The 19,521-nt window shown below is 39.7% G+C and overlaps 1 protein-coding gene across 1 annotated transcript; it reads left to right on the forward strand.

The window, feature by feature from the left end:
- The first annotated feature begins 2,949 nt into the window (after positions 1 to 2,949).
- LOC133652410 (TBC1 domain family member 10A-like) lies at positions 2,950 to 18,994 on the forward strand. Its single transcript, XM_062051142.1, has 10 exons — positions 2,950 to 3,204; positions 3,426 to 3,658; positions 7,936 to 8,035; positions 11,728 to 11,835; positions 12,111 to 12,217; positions 12,310 to 12,424; positions 13,045 to 13,110; positions 13,485 to 13,674; positions 16,426 to 16,580; positions 17,540 to 18,994. The coding sequence occupies exons 2-10, from the start codon at positions 3,477 to 3,479 to the stop codon at positions 18,008 to 18,010; spliced, it is 1,494 nt and encodes a 497-aa protein (XP_061907126.1). The 5' UTR covers positions 2,950 to 3,204; positions 3,426 to 3,476; the 3' UTR covers positions 18,011 to 18,994.
- The last annotated feature ends 527 nt before the right edge of the window (positions 18,995 to 19,521 follow it).

The following is a 19,521-nucleotide window of genomic DNA, read 5'->3' on the forward strand; positions in this document are numbered from 1 at the left end:
CTCCTAGTGCCCCAAGACCCCATAGAGGAGCCTCCTGCCGAATGCACTTTGACGTCATGCCCAGGACACCTGTTATGTACACTTGATGTGATTGAATGCCCAGTAGTTCTTAAATGTGTTTCTGTATAGTATTTCTCCAGCAATGGTCATGTGGAGCTCAAGTTTGCGGATGACACTACCCTCATCGGGCTCATCTCGGATGGCGATGAGTCCGCCTACAGGAGAGAGGTGGACCGGCTGGCGTCCTGGTGCAGCCTCAACAACCTGGAGTTGAACGCCCAGAAAACAGTGGAGATGATCATGGACTTCAGGAAAGTCACAGCCCCACCATCCCTCCCTCACCCTGATTGACTCTCCCACCCCCGTCTCCATTGTGGACTCCTTCCGTTTCTTGGGCACCACCATCACCCAGGACCTCAAGTGGGAGCCGACCATCAGCTCCCTCATCAAGAAGGCCCAGCAGAGGATGTACTTCCTGCGGCAGCTGAGGAAACTTAAGGCGCCGACCGAGATGCTGGTGCAGTTTTACTCCGCCATCATCGAGTCCATCCTCACTTCCTCCATCACCGTGTGGTTTCCCGGCGCCACAGTCCAGGATAAGCATCGACTGCAGCGCATCATACATGCTGCTGAGAAGGTGATTGGCTGCAAGCTCCCATCCCTCCAGGACCTGTTCTCCTCCAGGACCAGGAGGCGTGTGGGTCGGATAACAGCTGACTCTTCTCACCCTGGACACAAACTATTCTCCCCTCTCCCCTCAGGCAGCAGACTACGGTCCATCCAGACCCACACCTCCCGCCACCTGAACAGTTTTTTCCCCCTCGGCCATCAGGCACATGAACAATAACAAGATTGATCAAAAGATTGATCATATTACGCCTATACTGGCTCACCTGCACTGGCTTCCTGTGCACTTAAGATGTGACTTTAAGGTTTTACTACTTACGTATAAAATACTACACGGTCTAGCTCCATCCTATCTTGCCGATTGTATTGTACCATATGTCCCGGCAAGAAATCTGCGTTCAAAGAACTCCGGCTTATTAGTGATTTCCAAAGCCCAAAAAAAGTCTGCGGGCTATACAGCGTTTTCTATTGGGGCTCCAGTACTCTGGAATGCCCTGCCGGTAACAGTTAGAGATGCTACCTCAGTAGAAGCATTTAAGTCTCATCTTAAAACTCATTTGTATAATCTAGCCTTTAAATAGACCCCCTTTTTAGACCAGTTGTTCTGCTGTTTCTTTTCTTTTCTCCTCTGCCCCCCTCTCCCTTGTGGGGGGGGGGCACAGGCAGGGGCGCTGCTAGGGATTTTGGGGCCCATGAAAAGAATCTTTACAGGGCCCCCTGTATTATAATTTCATCATCATTAGGGGCCTCTCTGGGCCCCCCTCCATCATGGACCCCTAGAATCCGTCTCCTTCACCCCCCCTTTTCGGCGCCCCTGGGCACAGGTCCGGTGGCCATGGATGAAGTGCTGGCTGTCCAGAGTCGGGACCCGGGGTGGACCGCTCGCCTGTGCATCGGTTGGGGACATCTCTGCGCTGCTGACCCGTCTCCGCTCGAGATGGTCTCCTGCTGGCCCCACTATGGACTGGACTCTCACTATTATGTTAGATCTACTATGGACTGGACTTTCACAATATTATGTCAGACCCACTCGACGTCCATTGCATCCGGTCTCCCCTAGAGAGGGGGGGGGACCCACATATGGAGTCCTCTCCAAGGTTTCTCATAGTCATTCACATCGACGTCCCATTGGGGTTGTGAGTTTTCCTTGCCCTTATGTGGGCTCTGTACCGCGGATGTAGTATCGGCTAGAAACTGAGAAGATCTGAGTGTGTTTTATTGGAGAGCTGCAGAGGAGGCGACCGGAAAAGAGGTGCGCGCCGTGTATGTGTGTGTGTGTTGTAGGGGGCGTGTCTGTGTTTACATCATGGCGGAGCCAGAAGTCGAATGGAGATATTCTCACTGCTTTTCTTTTGTTGACCACAAAGAAAAGAACATTTTAGTTATATATAAGTTGTGTCTTGGATCAAAGATCCTATCATAGCAATTCAAATCTGCTGAATCAGCTACAAAAGCAACATGCTTCGATGAAGCTAGTAAAGAGAGACACACTTCACCTCCACCTCCAACAACAGCGGCTGGATTTTAACGAGGCACTGCGCACTGAAGGTACACACACTCTGTCAATTATCTTATATACTCTTTCATTCTAGACTTCTAGAGTGTTTGATTATCACATCACTCTAAATGTATAGACTATAAAGTTCACAAACATAAAGAGGGATGCTAGTGGGCCAGGCCAATCTTTCCTTATCTCTAATCTAAAACTGGGGAAATGCATAGAATGTTATGGGCTTCAGACATGATTTTGTTTCAGAATTTCTTGAGAGAAAAAAACGCCTGGTTAGGCTTTGTGTATGTAGTGTGTGCCTTCTTTGGTTTACAGCTATGTTTTTATTATGTTGTTTGTTACTTATGTATGTTATGTTGCAGCTATTTAAAATAGTTTTGTCAATTTGTTCTGACCTGAAACAAATTGGCCCTTTGAAACATATCTTTGTCTTTGTGTGTTGTATGTACACCACATTGCTTAGCAGAGTTCAGTGATGCAAATGCATGTCAAGTTGATCAACAGATTGTATTATTCTCCAGTGCAGTAACAGTACTGAAATGAAGGCTAAAAGGGCATTAAATGGGGCCTTAAATTAAAAAAAAAAAAAGAAAAAGTAACTAGTTACTTTTCACAGCATCGCATTACTTTTTGGTGTAAGTAACTGAGGTTAGTAACTGAGTTAGTAACTTAGTTACTTTTTAAATAAAGTAACTAGTAACTGTAACTAGTTACTGGTTTTCAGTAACTAACCCAACACTGTTTGCCAGTGATGTTTTGAAGAAAACCAAACACTTTTTTTTTTTTCCCTTACACAAACGGTAGTAACCAGAGTGGCCACTAGGGGCATCACCAACCAGTCCAGTCCCGGACTGGCGGACTGCAATCACAGCACGGTAGGACCAGGACTGCTGGCCGAAGCAGAATTTACTGCGGAATGACAGGACGTGGAGCTCAGCCATCACTCTTTAAAGTTGACACATTAAACTGTCTGGTCACTTAATTTCTGGAAATGAATCCCAACATATCGTTAATGGACGGTGGAGCCCACGGAGAAATACTCGAAGTTGGACTTCCAAGGTGTTAACGTAAGTTTGCATTAGCATCCAAGCTAACTAGCATTTGCGGTTGAAGTTACGTTAAAATCGATTTCATAGCATTCTAATAGCCGTCGGTTGTATTGTTTAAATTTGTGGTGGCGTGACGCCCATTAATAGTTTATTAGGGGAACGTTTCATTGACATGTAGAAACATAATGGCGTCGGTGATATGTGCTTAAGGAGCAGTTTTTAACTTCGCTTGTCAACAGACTCGCTGACGTTCGCGAACACCGCTAGCCTGCTAGCCCGTCGAAGCTAGCATGGCCAACCCGGAGAACGGTCGTCGCTCGGCGGATACGAGGAGCATCAGGACCGTCAGCAGCAGCCACATCGACGACGAGAGCTCACTGGGCTCCGACTCCGAGATCAACGGCTTCACCAGCGAGAGACAAACCGATAAATATGGATTTATTGGTGGAGCGCAACAGTACACGGAGGCTTCGTAAGTTTAGGTTTTTAATTTCTGCTTAACAGTCATGTGCTTTGGAGACTAATGTCGAATTTGCGCTAACCTAGTAAAAAATGTGTTTTTAAAACATAAATAACCGCAGTGTAAGGAAATATGAGTTACTACAATATGGGTGTGCTAGTCTGCGTGGCACAATGCGGTTATTATACTGTTTGCCTTACTCCAACATAGAATTTAAGCTAGTTCGCTGTCAAGTTTTAACTCATTCTTAATTCAATATGCGAGGTCTGTTTTTAGAATAAATATTTTTGTTCAGTGATAACAGCTTCTTCCCTCCGGCCGTAAGACTCTTGAACGCATCATAATAATCCCCTCAATTCCCCCCAAAAATGGATTAACTCGCTGGAATTCATTTCATTTTTATTTATCTCCTTCATTGATGTGCATCTTTGATCGATAGACAATTATACCTCAATTATTCAATTATACATTTACACACCAATGCCTGAGAAGGAGCAGGATGAAGAAAAATCTTATATTTTCCTGCCCCCTTCAACATAATATGTAGTCTTACTTAATGGATATCATATAAACCAACAATTACATCCAAATATAATGAAAACAACCAAAAAAACACAAGTGAAAAACTTCATGAAGTACAAACCGAAAAAAACCCAAAAGTAATATACACCTCACGGGATGATACAAAACAAATACAAAACCAGGCAAAAAAATAAGTAAAATAATAAATATAAAGCAAAATGTAAACACTTATGGCTGTCCATATGATCTTATTGTTCTGTCTTTATACCTTTTTTTTCAATTGGAATATATTTTTACAATCTTTTATCTCATTGTAAAGAGAATTCCATAGTTTAACCCCCACCACTGATATACACATTTGTTTTAAAGTTGTCCTTGAATACTGATGTTTGAAATGACCTTTTCTTCTATGCTCTTCATTCTCAGAAGTGATGACAAACATTTTTTGTAAATTTGCTGGTAATGTTTTACTTTTAGCCTTAAACATGACACATAATGTCTGTAACTTTACTAGCTCCTGTAATTTCAATAAACCCGAATTAATAAATAATATGTTAGTGTGTTCTAAGTAATCTACTTTATGAATAATCCTTATAGCTCTTTTCTGTAGTTGATACAATGCCTTTATGTTACTCTTATGTGTGTTCCCCCACACTTCCACATGTAAAGACAATATAACATACATCCATAAACCTGGATGTATATGCAAAAGTGCAATATATTTATCTGTACAGTAATCTATTTATTTATATCTGCACCTTATTGCTTTTTTATCCTGCACTACCATGAGCTAATGCAACGAAATTTCGTTCTTATCTGTACTGTAAAGTTCAAATTTCAATGACGATAAAAAGGAAGTCTAAGTCTAAAGTGGCTGTAAAAGCAAGAAATGTAAATGTACAGGGACATTATTCTGCCCCTTTCGGCCACCGTAATAAACATTCCTAACACAGAAATGCTTCCAAAACGCCATAAAACAAATGCAGCAGGGTTAATAGTGCAAATGAAAAATACTGCAATTACATAAATGCTGAATAGTCACGTAAAATGCAAAATAAAATACTGTCAATGCGAATAATGGATATTTCTCTAACCACGCGTAAACATTTTTGTGTGCCTTTATGCGGAGTAAAACTATGGAACAAACTGGACTTACAGCACAAGCAATGCCAAACTATTAATCGATTTAAACTATTATACAAACATCAGGTCTGGTTCAAATATAGAGATGAGGGTCTTTAATTTGACCTGCTGTTGTACTCTGTCTCAAAGTGTTAACATGTGCTCAATCTTTCCTTACCATTATTGCTATGTTGTCTATTACCATTGTTGGTATTATGTCTATTACCATTGTTGGTATGTTCATTCTTCCTACATTGTTGATGCAAATTATTGTTACAGTGTAATAATTATTGTTACCTGTGGTAATGCCACCATGATACAACATTTGTATTATAATCCTTAAACAAAGTACCGGTAACAGTGAAACCCAATATATTAATCACTGAATTAAGAACTGGGGGTGGGATTAAATAGGTTATCTTCTTCCCACTCCCTTTCGGGCAAAACTGGACCATCATTTTTACATATTGTACATTACCCTTTGCATTATATTAATTTATATTATTACGTGTTGTCTACCTTGTACCTTTTTTTTATGTCATTGCCTGAAATAAATGAAAAATTAAATGAAGAAAACCCAAACAAACCCTACCAAAACAGCTGCATGAGAGAAATCGCTGCAAGTTCGCGAACAAAACAAGTTTGTCAGGCTACGAGGGGAGCCAAACCTGACGATTGTCTGCTTCGTTATAATAAGAACAATAGATGCGTAAACCAGTCGCTGTTTAATTTTGTAAAATGGCACGTCCAAGTCATTAACAAAGATAGGGAGAACATTTACTTTTTCATTCTGCCTCTCAGGAAGGTCAAACTTTTCCTTTTGTTCTTTGAACTTTCAGCATTTCTTGCATGCAGTTGTTTATGGTGTGTGTGTGTGTGTGTGTGTGTGTTGGGCTATTGCAGCATCTTTCTTTATTTTTTTTCTTTCTTTCTTTTTTATTCCATAGCAGGCATATTTAACTAAATTGTTTTTGAGGCCACATTTCCAGAAAGCTAAGAACCGGGGGGCCAGACTTCTCTCTTTACTATGTCTTATTTTGTATATTCCTGAGAACCAGTGTCCTCTACTGTAAACATTCGATTTTAGTTTATTTATTTTGTTGGAGTTACAGGAGCGCTCTGCTGTTTTTTTTTAAGATTCTGCAAAAAAGCTAGTCAAAAAGCATCTCTATGACAACACAAGTTTTTTTTAACAATCTGCTGCAAAAATGTGAGTCTCACACAAGTGGTTTATACTCAACTTTATGGGCTTTGATTGATTGATTGATTGAGACTTTTATTAGTAGGTTGCACAGTGAAGTACATATTCCGTACAATTGACCACTAAATGGTAACACCCGAATAAGTTTTTCAACTTGTTTAAGTCGGGGTCCACTTAAATTGATTCATCAGTTGAATAGCACAAATGACAAGAGGACCAAAAATAGAACTTTGAGGAACACTACTAGTAATAATAAATAAGTTGAACAATTAACTACTGACTACATCTGAAGTAAACAAGCTAAAGCAACACCTTAGTTACGTGATATATGTAACTGCCAAAAAGGAGAGGACTTAAAGGGGTGCCTTGAGGAATGCCTCAGTTATGTAACTCACAAGTTTGGACCCCAGTGTTGTACTGTATGTTTGCTATCAAGGTTAAAATGTCAATGCAATGATCTGCCAATTTGTTTACAGTGCTCCAAGTTTTTCTATACAACAGAAGCACTTTTGTGTTTTTAGGAATTTGCTGCAAAAATATGTGTCCCTTAAGTTTTGAACTGAACTCGGGGGGGCCAGTATGGTGTCATTCCCGGGCCGGATTTGGCCCCCTGGCTGCCAGTTGAATAGCCCTGGGCTAGAGGATTTATGGGATTGCACTGCAGTATTTTTAATTTTCTCATTGCGTCTGTTTAATAATGTTTAGGGGTTTTGCAGCATTTGTTTGTTTGCCCCCGTCAACCACCGTACTTGACAACCTACAGTAGGTTGTATGAAGAAGCTTCGCTTTGTTTTAAAATAGTCTGTTTCCCAAATCAAGGATTAATGGCGTTCTCCTAAAATTGTAGATTACAGAAACATAATTTTTCCTGATCCACATGTTCCAATATCTTTTGTAAATAAAAGGGAGTCACCTAAAAATAGCCCACTTTTGAAGTTATGCAAACCTTCAATTACGTGCTTTTGGTGATGAGATAATTGCATAGTTGAAACAGCATAAGACCTCACTGGTAATGTTATGTTAGAGTTGTCTTCATTTTCTTTTTCTGTCGAAGCGTTTTATGTGGTACTCTATTTTGGTGTGGGAGACTGTAAATATATGAGTTACAGAAAGACACCAAAACTATAAGTTGAAACAAAGTTTATTCTATTCTTTATTTACATTACTATATTTAATTGTATTCTTTAAACAAGTCTTTTGGATGTTAAATTGCCCACACATGAGCAATGACCACAAAACCAGCTGCTAAAAAAATGACACCATCACGATCCACCCTAAATACAAAGCTTTTGATTTTAACAGACTTCTCTGAAGGCTTATTCTTCACAACTGACAATTACCTAATGCTTACTTCAAACCTTTTTATAGTTCTGTTTGTTGAACCAAATAACTTGTGTTTACGTAGCGTGAACTCATCTATCCTCTCTTTTCATGTGTGCCTTAGAGCGTTGGATGTGCCTCCAGCAGTGCTGAGGCAAAGGGAAGTCAAGTGGCTGGATATGCTCAATCATTGGGACAAGTGGATGATCAAGAGATACAACAAGGTCAGGCCTGTGTGTTAACTATATAACAGTAATAACACAATATGTCATGTGGCTTCCACGGGTTCAACATTGAGATATGACTGCTTCTGCACAGCTGTTATCTTTAACACCATCATCTCCAGTCCTTTTTGTGCAACAATTTATTTCATTGCAAAAGCTAGACCTTCTTTTGTCATTGCTCTCAACAACCTATTCAGTCCATATTTCAGTATTTGTACGTAAGGTTTTGTGTATATTTGCAGGATACTGCATTTTTTTCATTTCCTTTTTGTATTGTATTCTAGAACAATTTCACATATTGTGTATTTTATACCAGTACTATAAATTTAAAGGCAGACTAACCATACCTGTTTCAGTTGTTACAATAGTTAGGTTTAGAAAATACCTACCAAATTTTCCTGACTATAGAGCGCACTGGGATATAAGCAGCACCCATTAAAATTCACAGCAAAATATTTTTTCCATATATTAGCCGCCCCTGACTATAAGCCGCTGATATATACGTTGTGAACTGAGTTATTTACACAGAAATATTCTGTAAATTTTTATTTACATACCTTAATTGTTTCCAAACGGAGCTTGTAACACAGCAGCAAAACGGCTGATCAAATAAAACAGAAGTCATCATCATGAACCCACTAGCTGCGGAAGCCAGCTCTCCAATCAGCTAAATAGACTCTTTCCACGGTGACATCTTGTTTAGTTTACTAAGAAATATATGAAACCGAAAAAATACAAAAAGAATGCCGTTTTAAGGTAATAATACTAACACAGACAATTGTAAACTTGTCAGCATAGTAGCTAATGCTAACAACGCTAGCGTCAGACTAGGGGTGTAACGATACGTGTATTTGTATTGAACCGTTTCGGTACGGGGGTTTCGGTTCGGTTCGAAGGTGTACCGAACGAGTACACATGCTAGCAGCGACCGGGCTACGACAACATGTAAAAGCCAGAGCTGGAAGACCCTCCTGCCTCGTTAAGATCTCCCGTTTGGGAACACTTTGGCTGCGTGATACAACAATGGAGGCCTGAGGTTTCACTCTACCCGGCAGTGGGTCTCCACAGCTCCGGACTCCAGGGTAAATGACGAGTCCGGCGATTACTTGCAAATAGGGCTGCAACTAACGATTAATTTGATAATCGATTAATCTGTCGATTATTACTTCGATTAATCGATTAATAATCGGATAAAAGAGACAAACTACATTTCTATCCTATCCAGTATTTTATTGAAAAACAACAGCATACTGGCACCATACTTATTTTGATTATTGTTTCTCAGCTGTTTGTAAATGTTGCAGTTTATAAATAAAGTTTTATTAAAAAAATAAAACTATTTTTTTTTAAATTAAAAAACAAAACAAAAAACACCTGCGCATGCGCATAGCATAGATCCAACGAATCGATGACTAAATTAATCGGCAACTATTTTTATAATGGATTTTAATCGATTTAATCGATTAGTTGTTGCAGCCCTAGTTGCAAATCGTGGCTTTATTGAGGTCTTGCACACAGCCAATCCAACAAAACACTAGCCACTCCCCGACCGCTCTCTTACATCGCTCGCCCACACACTCACCTCACATGCTGTCACATATTAAAGGGCCACACATACGCTACTCTCATAACACATGCTAACCCATTTGAAGCGTCACCACCGCATTCAAGCAGCCTCTCCTCAGGCAGGGCTAAAGCAATAACAAATGTTTTTATAGCAGCAGATATAAGTCCATATTGCATTAAAAACTAGATTTTGACCCACTTCTATGGTGGAAGAACAATGAGCCCATATATCCTCTTACTGCCAAGTTAGCCAGGCTGGGGGGGAAAAGAAAAGTTAATCTGAGGCTGAGTTGACTTGAAACTGTTTAATGTTGCACTTTTTATATGTAGAAGAAAAGTTTTGTCATTTTATTTAATCTGAGCAACAACTTGAGGCAGTTTAATGTTGATTAACGTGGACCCCGATTTATACAAGTTATAAATGATAAATGGGTTATACTTGTATAGCGCTTTTCTACCTTCAAGGTACTCAAAGCGCTTTGACAGTATTTCCACATTTACCCATTCACACACACATTCACACACTGATGGTGGGAGCTGCCATGCAAGGCGCTAACCAGCAGCCACCAGAGGCAAAGGGTGAAGTGTCTTGCCCAAGGACACAGCGGACGTGACTAGGAAGGTAGAAGGTGGTCAATTGTACGGAATATGTACTGTACTGTGCAATCTACTAATAAAAGTCTCAATCAATCAATCAAAAAAAGCACTTTATATGTAGAAAGGTTTTGTTAAGAAACCATTCTGAGCCTTATCTTATTTAGTTTTTATTTTATATATGTTGACCACATTAACCTTGGCAATGGACCCTGTATGTATATGTATGTTATGCCATTGTTTACAAATTTGGTAAATAAATAACCAAAAAATTTATGTTTTGTTGTTTTCTTACTGTACCGAAAATGAACCAAACCGTGACCGCTAAACCGAGGTACGTACCGAACCGAAATTTTTGTGTACCGTTACACCTACGTCAGACACATTACAATAGCACGTACAAATATGCATGAAAACACTCCTACTGACATCACACATGGGACGGTTTAGTAAGTAGTAACAGTTTTAGTTATATTGTAAAACTTACAAATGTTGGTTGTAGTTATGAATACAGAATCCATAGGAGTAGAACGCTATTGAAGGCTGGAATATTTAACGGCACTCTTTCGGTTGAAAGCACCAGATGGAAGAACACCGCAGCACCTGCATTGAGCAAATTAGGTCAAAAGATTGCGCCATAGCACAAACAAAAAAAACACCTCATTGTATTTGCTTGTTTTTAAATTTATTTATTTTTTTATGGCGACCGGCAAAGACAAATCCATAAATTAGTCATGCGTCTTATAAGCCGCAGTGTCCAAAGTGTAGGAAAAAAGTAATGGCTTATAGTCCTGAATCTATGGTACTTTAAGAAAATTCTTGTCTTCAGTAAAAGCAGTAACAAAAATGTACATAAAATACTACCGTAAGTATGTGCAGTACAGTTGTAATTATGCTTTCTTCCACTTGCGTATTGGAATGCATGAGAAAATATGAGACACTAAACAATTTATCACAGAGCTGCAACTTTATCTAATTTCCTATACAGCAAAGCAGGATTGACCTATGCGTTCTTCTTCACAATACACACCATGTGACAAAAAATACACAGTGTCATATTCTGGGTGGGGCTCAAGTGATGTAATATGACTGGTATGACCACAGGCTGGTCAAACATTGTGCGTGTAGATAATATTTACCCCGAGCATAGACAAAAGCGGATTGAGCTGAACAATGGGTTAATTTGCTTATTGTGTAGATAATACAGATAGTGCACCTGCTCTCATGCCACCAATATCAGGAAGTACACATTACAATTGTGTTCTCCTTTTTGAAGCTACGTGCACGTGTTGGCAGTACACTGATAACACCTGCAGTGTTACAACTTCCACCATTCTGTCACGTCAACACTTAATTGTGCACACTGCACAGTAAAAAGAAAATATTGCATTAGCTACATTTCTTATATTGCACTTTTTTACTTTTTCCATTTCTGCTGAGTAAAAATACACTTTCCTTTTTAAAACCCATTGCTTAGACTTTTCTCCTGTCTTTCGCTTCATTTTGTGACTTTGTTCTCCTATTCGGTCCAGGTGAGGCTTCGTTCCCAAAAAGGAATCCCGCCTTCCCTGCGAGGCCGTGCATGGCTCTACCTTTCAGGGGGAAAGGTCAAAAAAGAGCAGAACCAAGGAAAGTTTCAGGTCAGACACATTCCTCTTTCACTTCCTACTCACTTACAATATGGATCATTTCAGGTTTCAGTTTCATTTGAAAGGGTCACAGAAACTGTTGTACTACTGTTCAGTGTTAAGTGCACTGAAGCAGGTGGTCATTCTGCATTTTAAAATGTTGCAAAGTCTCTGTAAGAAGGAGTCTGTACAGTAGAACGTGTTCATCAGGCAAAATATTGCAATTTTTCCTGGCAAGCCTCATTTTGGAAAAAGTTTTATAGCCACTTTCATGTGTTCCTCTCTAGGAGTTGGATAGCCAGCCAGGGGATCCAAAATGGCTTGATGTGATTGAAAAAGACCTGCATCGACAGTTTCCATTCCACGAGATGTTTGTGTCACGAGGAGGACACGGGTAAAACAGAAGTTAAATGACCCCCAAAACAGGTGTGTTTATATATATAAATGTGTATATGAGTCTAAATACTGTTGTGTATTCGTGCACAGGCAGAAGGACCTTTTCCGTGTTCTAAAGGCCTACACGTTATACAGACCAGAGGAGGGATACTGTCAGGCGCAGGCTCCCATTGCTGCTGTGTTACTCATGCACATGCCTGCCGAGGTACCGTACATCACTCCCACATTTCACTCCCAAACACTTGCACTCATCATTTCATATGAATGTGCTGGCAGTGTCTCTTTCTTTTAATATTGCACTGCTCTGTTTTGATATGACCTTGATACAGTTCAAACTCAAGAGCAGAAGCAAATGATGTCATCGGCATACAAAATCACTTTGCTTTGGAAGCGCCAGTAGTCGAAGTCAAACCTTAGTGTTTCTAATCTCTTTCTTTACTTCTGGACATAACAGACACTGGTAACCTAGGAGACCGTCTAGCCCTTTCCCAGTTGTTGCCCCAACACTTTACATATTGTGGCTGTATATTTGTTCTACATACTGTACGCTTTATCATACTGAAAAAGAAATAGGCTTTCTGAATGAATTAACCACCCATGAAATTACTTAATCACATGCACAATCTAAAAAAATATGTATTCAAAACGTTTGTTTAAAATGATGCCCTTCCATGTTCACTTAGCACCATGACCAGGGCTAACTATAACTACCAATAATAAGCTTATTGTTAAATTAATATCCCCCTGGCATACAAGACGGAATGAAGTCATCAATATGAATACAGGCATTGATTAAACCATAACATCACTGTCTGTTTCCCACAGGATGCATTCTGGGGGCTGGTGCAAATTTGTGAGAAGTACCTTCCTGGTTACTACAGCCCGGGCCTGGTGAGAAACAAGGAATATTCTAGTGTCTAGTACAAGCACAAACTGTACATACAAGTATTACACAAAGAACACTATGGCGTAACAGTAATGTGGTTATAACGAAAGGTGTTGGGTGATTAATCCTACCTTGCATTTTCTCATAAACTGTCATTGTTGTCCTTTGACATTATTCATCTCGAGTGGAAACAAGATGTACTTCTAATAGTGAGGATGTTATGTAATATCCACTGTCATGCTAAAGCCTGCAGCAATATGATGTGTTTGGACTGTTTTTTAACAGTTGAACGTCCATGTGCTGATCTGGTTTCAGGCAGGACAAATCCCAGTATGTATGGTTCCTCTGTTAATGCCTCTCATGTCTGTATCTCTCCTAGGAAGCAATACAGTTGGATGGAGAGATCCTATATGCTCTGCTCAGACGCGTCTCCCCACTTGCCTACCGGCATCTGGAGAAACACAAGATTGACCCCATCCTCTACATGACTGAATGGTTTATGTGTGCCTTCTCCAGAACGCTGCCATGGGCCTCAGTGCTGCGTGTCTGGGACATGTTCCTCTGTGACGGTAATGCTTGAATTTACGATGTGAATCCAAATGATGATGTTCAAACGTTACCTACTGATTTGTTGGTTAGGTATATGTAAGTTCATAGGCAATCAATGGACCTGTGTGCACGTGTTATGCACATGTAGAGCAAGTACACTGCAGTGGTACCTCCGCTTACGAGTTTAATTGGTTCAGTGACACAAGATACTTGTACCTCAGGTCACTGTTCCCCATTGAAATGAATTAAAATCAATGTAGTAGGTGCTTGTACCCCCCCCGGGCCTCCCATAAAAAAACCCCAGCACAATTTTAACATGTAACGTGCCTTTTTAAAAAGAAAAATACACTTTTAGGAAGGAAATATTGTATAAAAACAATGAAATACAGCGTTGTACACACAACTACATACATTTTACGAAGAAATGTAAAAATAATTTATAACATTTACCTTGGAAAGCGGACTTCTACAGTATTTCCTGCAAACTGCTTCTCCGTCAAACACACCATCAACAGCTTCCCCATTATTTCATGTCCTCCGTTTAGATATTATTTTACACCCGCAGCTGATTTTAGCGACTCGTTTTGCTTCAGACTAGACTTGTAATACTTCGCCAAGTGGGCTACACGCATATGACACGCACTTGGTAATGTTTTTAATTAAATTAATATCATCGCACTCTCCTCCACACACACTTTTTTGTTCCTATGGTTGGAAAAACTAAGTTATGTCTTGCTAGCTATTAGCTTATATTAGCGAGTAAGACACCGGTTGTTTTGGTTGTATCTTCACTGTTCACCTCACCAACTAGTGGGGGGAAGCTCTGAACCCAAATTTATTTTTTCACGCAACATACAGCATGACAATAACAGAGAGACAGCTTGTACACTAAAATAATCTTGAGCTGGAGACCTGACCACTGTATATATTAGTGATGTGTCGTTCGCAAAGGATGCCGCCCTTCGAAGCGACTGTTTTGACGAAAACTGGCTTGTGGGGTCTATTTTTCTCCCCATCTGTGTTTCTGTTGAAGCTGAACATGATTGGTCAAAATGTGTGGTGCTGTGTGTGTCAACTCTGAGGGGAAAGGTTACAGACACAGCACAGCCATGAGCACACAAACAACAGGGGGGGTTAATACACATTAGGGTTGCAAAATATACCGGTACTAATAAAGTACCGCGATACTAATTAATTGAAATCTGTACAATACTACCTTTGAAAAATACCGGCACCGTTCTTTCATCGAAATGCCGCTGCGCGGCGGTGATTACAGAGCTAAGGCGCATGATGTTGTGTGTCAAAAAGCACACACAAAGTCCTTACAAGCAATAACATAATGGAGAGAAAGAATGGCAAAAAAACGGCAATTCTACTGTTTAATAAAGGGGGCTGTGTGAAGCGCAATATGGAGGTATTTGGGCTTCAAAACTAACAATAAAGGTGACACTTTAAACAAGGAGGCGCCGGGCTGCAAGTGTTGCTTTAAAACACACCTTGCGAAACGTAGCGATTAGTGTTACCGCCATTGCTTCAAACTTAGGTAAACATTTAATTAATAAGCATTCAGATCTGCACAAGGAGTTATAAAGACTGACGGGTAATAATGTAGTTGTTACACCTGTCCTGCTGTTCGGCCCCGGTGCAGACCGTAGTCGTGGAGCACAGGGCAAACGTTCCTTCCAGGGTCGATGTTTTCGTCGGGTGTAACACCCTTCACTTTACCCGGCAGTGGGTCTGCTAAGCTCTGCTTTCGGGTCAGAATGACGAGGTCGCCGATTTGTGACAATCTGGTTGCTTTATTATTAGTTTTGCAGGACACAACCAGACCCGTTCATCCTTCTACTGCGCAGTGCATGCGCTGCTTCTCTCTCTCTTTACTCGCCCACTCGCTCACTGACGTCACTCAGCCAACAAGTTGCCATTCTTGCAAACACGCATACGCTACTCTCATAAGTTAACCAGGTCCCTTGTTGTGCACATGTAGATACGTAGACACGCACACAGCTGAAAACTGCCCAGTTAGCGTCAACTAATTCAAGTGAAATGTCTGAATTTTGTAACAGATTCCGACAATTTGTGTTTTATCTATAACAATGTGTGTTTTGCCTGCTACATGTCTTATCTGTGTACTTGTATCCATAGTTTTGTTTTTAGTATACTTACTAATATGTTTCTTACAGCACAGACCAGGAGTGACAACCATAAATCATGAAGCATTTAATATAATGTCAATTAAGTTTTTTATTCTATTCTAACCTAATCCTTGCTTATGGCAGACTATAATTAATATATAATAGTAAATTGTTCTTTGAGTGCAACAAGAAAAGGCCAATAAGTTACATTTATATTTTAACCTTGTACAATTGTTCTTTGAGTGCAATAGTAAACATACTGTATGTTTATTCTATTGTAAGATTTTCTGTTAAAACAAAGCCAATATTGACATTTTTCATAGTTCCCTTTATTTGGAAAAGTATGGTAAAGTATCGATACACATTTTGGTACCGGTACCAAATGATTGTTATCGGGACAACCTTACTACACATATGTTGGTAATTATACAATTAAAGCAACAAAAAATCCTAAGAAAACATTTGGCAGCCAAAATTCACATAACTAGTATATATCAGCTGGTGATTATTACAGAATGTTTTTACTCGTACTTCTGCATTTCATAAAAAATGTAGGAAAAAAAAATACTATAGATTTCATATCCTACAAAATAGGTTGAATTGGTTCCACACTAAAAGCATTTGTTTCCCCTGCAGGTGTGAAAATAATCTTCCGAGTGGGCTTAGTGCTACTAAAGTGCATGCTGGGTAGTCGTGAGAAGCTGAAGGCCTGCCAGGGCCAGTATGAAACCATGGAGCTTCTCCGTGCCATAGAACCTCGATACATGCAGGAGGGCTTCCTTGTCCGGGAGGTAAGTGCAGCAATATGGAGCATGCTATAGAAATAATATAGATATAATATAAAAACTGACATTTCACAGGGTACAATATAACAGTAAAAAATAAAACCAAAAAAAAAGTGGAAAACAGAACAAATGCAGTCTAAAAATGCACACAGAAAGCAGGAATACAAGATTATAATGTGATGGATATGTCATTGAATGTAAACATTTTAAAGAGTTATGTTTTAATCGTTTTGCTAGCTTCAAGTGATGTTTCACTGGTTAGCATGACTACTAGCTGACATGCAAAGGTCAGATAAATAGTTTGATAAATCAGCAGTCTTTGAAAGACTCATCCACAGATAAGCTTGCATGAAATGTTTTGATACACAACTTAGATCTCCATTTTTTTGTGTATGTTGACATATGAACTTGAAACTATTACACCAAAATGCAGTGCTGGTTTATTTGTAGCTGTAAAAAATGACTTAAGGATACATCGTACATTTTTTGAATATTTTCGGCTTTATTATATTAGAATAATCCCTAACTTTTCATGGTGGGACTCTTTAGTATATTTGCTGGTTATTTGCTGTGTAGATACTCTGGCTAGTAGTGCAATATGATTTATGACCACTGTAAATGTCATGTAGCGCCACCTGCAGGGCAGAAGTCCACAGGCTATTCTGAATCAGTCGTAGTGAAGTCATGGGCTGTAGAGAATTAGTGGTGTTCACATCCAGAATTGCTCGGCCGGTCTTTATATTGCTGTTGTGAGCGTCCAGCCTTATATAATAAGCAGTCTATGCGACTTGACCACCGGTGACCCTGCCAGAGGCCTTTGGCATTCACTGATTAAGTTACAAAGTTGAACACAAAGGCCAGACATGGAAAGAACTTACTGTGTTTCCTGTGAAGGGCGGCTCTGTGCCTTAGAAAATGGTCTCAATGACTCATTTGTGTGTGAATGACGCGTGTCTTCCTGACAGATCCTGGAAGTGCCAATTACAGCGCGAGACGTGGAAAGGGAGCATCACACCCAGCTCAAGCGCTGGAAGAAGAACCACGGAGAGCTCAGTTTCAAGTCACCTCCCAGGATGCACGGTGCCCGTCTCATCATGTTGGCTGACCCGCCGAGGCGCCAGGACCTGCAGCAGCACCCCACCATCTTAGTGCAGGAAGTGGAGCTCAGCCAGAAACTGAAGAAGGGCAAAGAGCAGAAAAACAAGAAGAAAAGTGTGAAGTCCCAGCTCCACGAGGAGATTCCAAACCCTTACCCTCTTCCCAGTGCGGCGCCGCCACCGCCCGCTTATGCACCAGCCCCACCTCCAGTTCTAAACAAGCCCTCAGAGACTGAAACTAAACCACTTCATCCGGAGCACACACCTTGTGCAGAAGAGACTCCTCTTCAACAATCTACACACAGCCTTAACAGCACAGAGCAAGATACATACCTGTAGCTCTGAAGTTGTGTGTTTGAATGTGTGTGTGGAAGAAAGCACCAGCATCCTTCAGCCAACCTGTCATGGATAAGTGTTGGACGTCCTAGCGCAGCATTTTATTGTGTGATGGTGTTCAACTCCCGTGTAAGACACTCTTTATTTCCTCCAAACATCTCCACATTGTGTCCTCGTGGTCACTGACTTCCTGGGAGACTCGCACAATTTCTTTTGGGTGTTGGGGAACCAAAAAGTGCCAAAACTAATGTATGTTTTATGTCCACGCAGATCCAACACTATATTTGAAAGTTTACCACAGATGTGAGTTTTCCAACCACTTTCAATAGTGAGTAGTGTTTATGAAAGGTTTTCATCACTAGGGGGCAACCCGGCAGTTGCCTTTCCTTCTACATTCCCTGTTGGTGGAGTTTACCACATTTAATTTGGGAGATTATATTTCTGAGAGTGTTGTTTTTTGTTTTTAATCTTCACTTTAAACACTTTATCATTTCAGTTTTATATTGTCTTACATTTACATTCAAATATATTACTGATCTGTTCCGTTATTTATTCCGTATTCTCTATCACACAAGCCTTGCTGATGCACAAATTGCCCCCCCCCCGCCCCTCCAATTATCACTTGGTATTTAAAGTGATCCTTTTCAACACCACAGTCACTGTGCCACATTGTGCAGCTTTGAAGCAGCATAGATCAGCAACAAGAACACAGCATAAACATCCTTGTTGCAAGTGCAATGCCAAATGCTAGTCAGTATAACTAATGGCTTTGTGCGTGAATTTCCTGTCAGAACTTGCTCATTTTTATAATGGTGCTGACCTAACTTTTGGGATTGTTTGGAAATTCTCCACTTGGAGCATTTTGACCTTTTTTTTAAAAATTTTTATTTTAAATTTTTTTTATAAATCTTGCTGAAAGTTCCAAATCAGATCAAGCTGTTCAAGGCTTATTCCAGTTCTACAATATATATTTTGTTTTCTACTTTGGTTGGGTATATTTCATTATTCACTCATTTCCACTCTCTTTTTCCCATTTGCCTAATGTTCTATTAACTAAACATTTGTGATGACATATTTTATTTCAGGGTTTAATGCAAACCAATCAGAATTTTTTACATTGTAATCAATTTATGACACTAGAAAAAAAACATTGATGTCACCAAGAAGGCAACAATCATATGTACTATAAATAGATCTCTTTGTGGAAAATAATCCTAAATATTTTATATTTAGCTTCTTTAGGATTATAAAAAGGTATAAATGACAACCAAGACGCACTTTGGAGAATCACAATGTTGGGTTTTTCTCAAATAAAATGTTTAAAGCAATTTTAAAACAACCTGTCATCAGTGGTGTATTTTTTGAATCTATATTTTTAAATATCTTGTCTGATATCTGTTTTTTACTAACTATTTTTTAAATATTTTAAGAAATATATATGTTTAATGTATATATATATATATATATATATATATATATATATATATATATATATATATATATATATATATATA

The sequence above is a fragment of the Entelurus aequoreus genome, linkage group LG06 (assembly GCF_033978785.1).
Source record: "Entelurus aequoreus isolate RoL-2023_Sb linkage group LG06, RoL_Eaeq_v1.1, whole genome shotgun sequence".
NCBI lineage: Eukaryota > Metazoa > Chordata > Actinopteri > Syngnathiformes > Syngnathidae > Entelurus > Entelurus aequoreus.

Excerpts from the sequence above, each read along its gene's own strand:
- LOC133652410 (XM_062051142.1), top strand. The coding sequence starts at position 3,477 with ATGGCCAACCCGGAGAACGGTCGTCGCTCGGCGGATACGAGGAGCATC. Across the intron at positions 12,218-12,309 it reads GTGTCACGAGGAGGACACGG|GCAGAAGGACCTTTTCCGTG; the intron begins GTAAAACAGAAG and ends ATTCGTGCACAG. Across the intron at positions 16,581-17,539 it reads AGGGCTTCCTTGTCCGGGAG|ATCCTGGAAGTGCCAATTAC; the intron begins GTAAGTGCAGCA and ends TCTTCCTGACAG.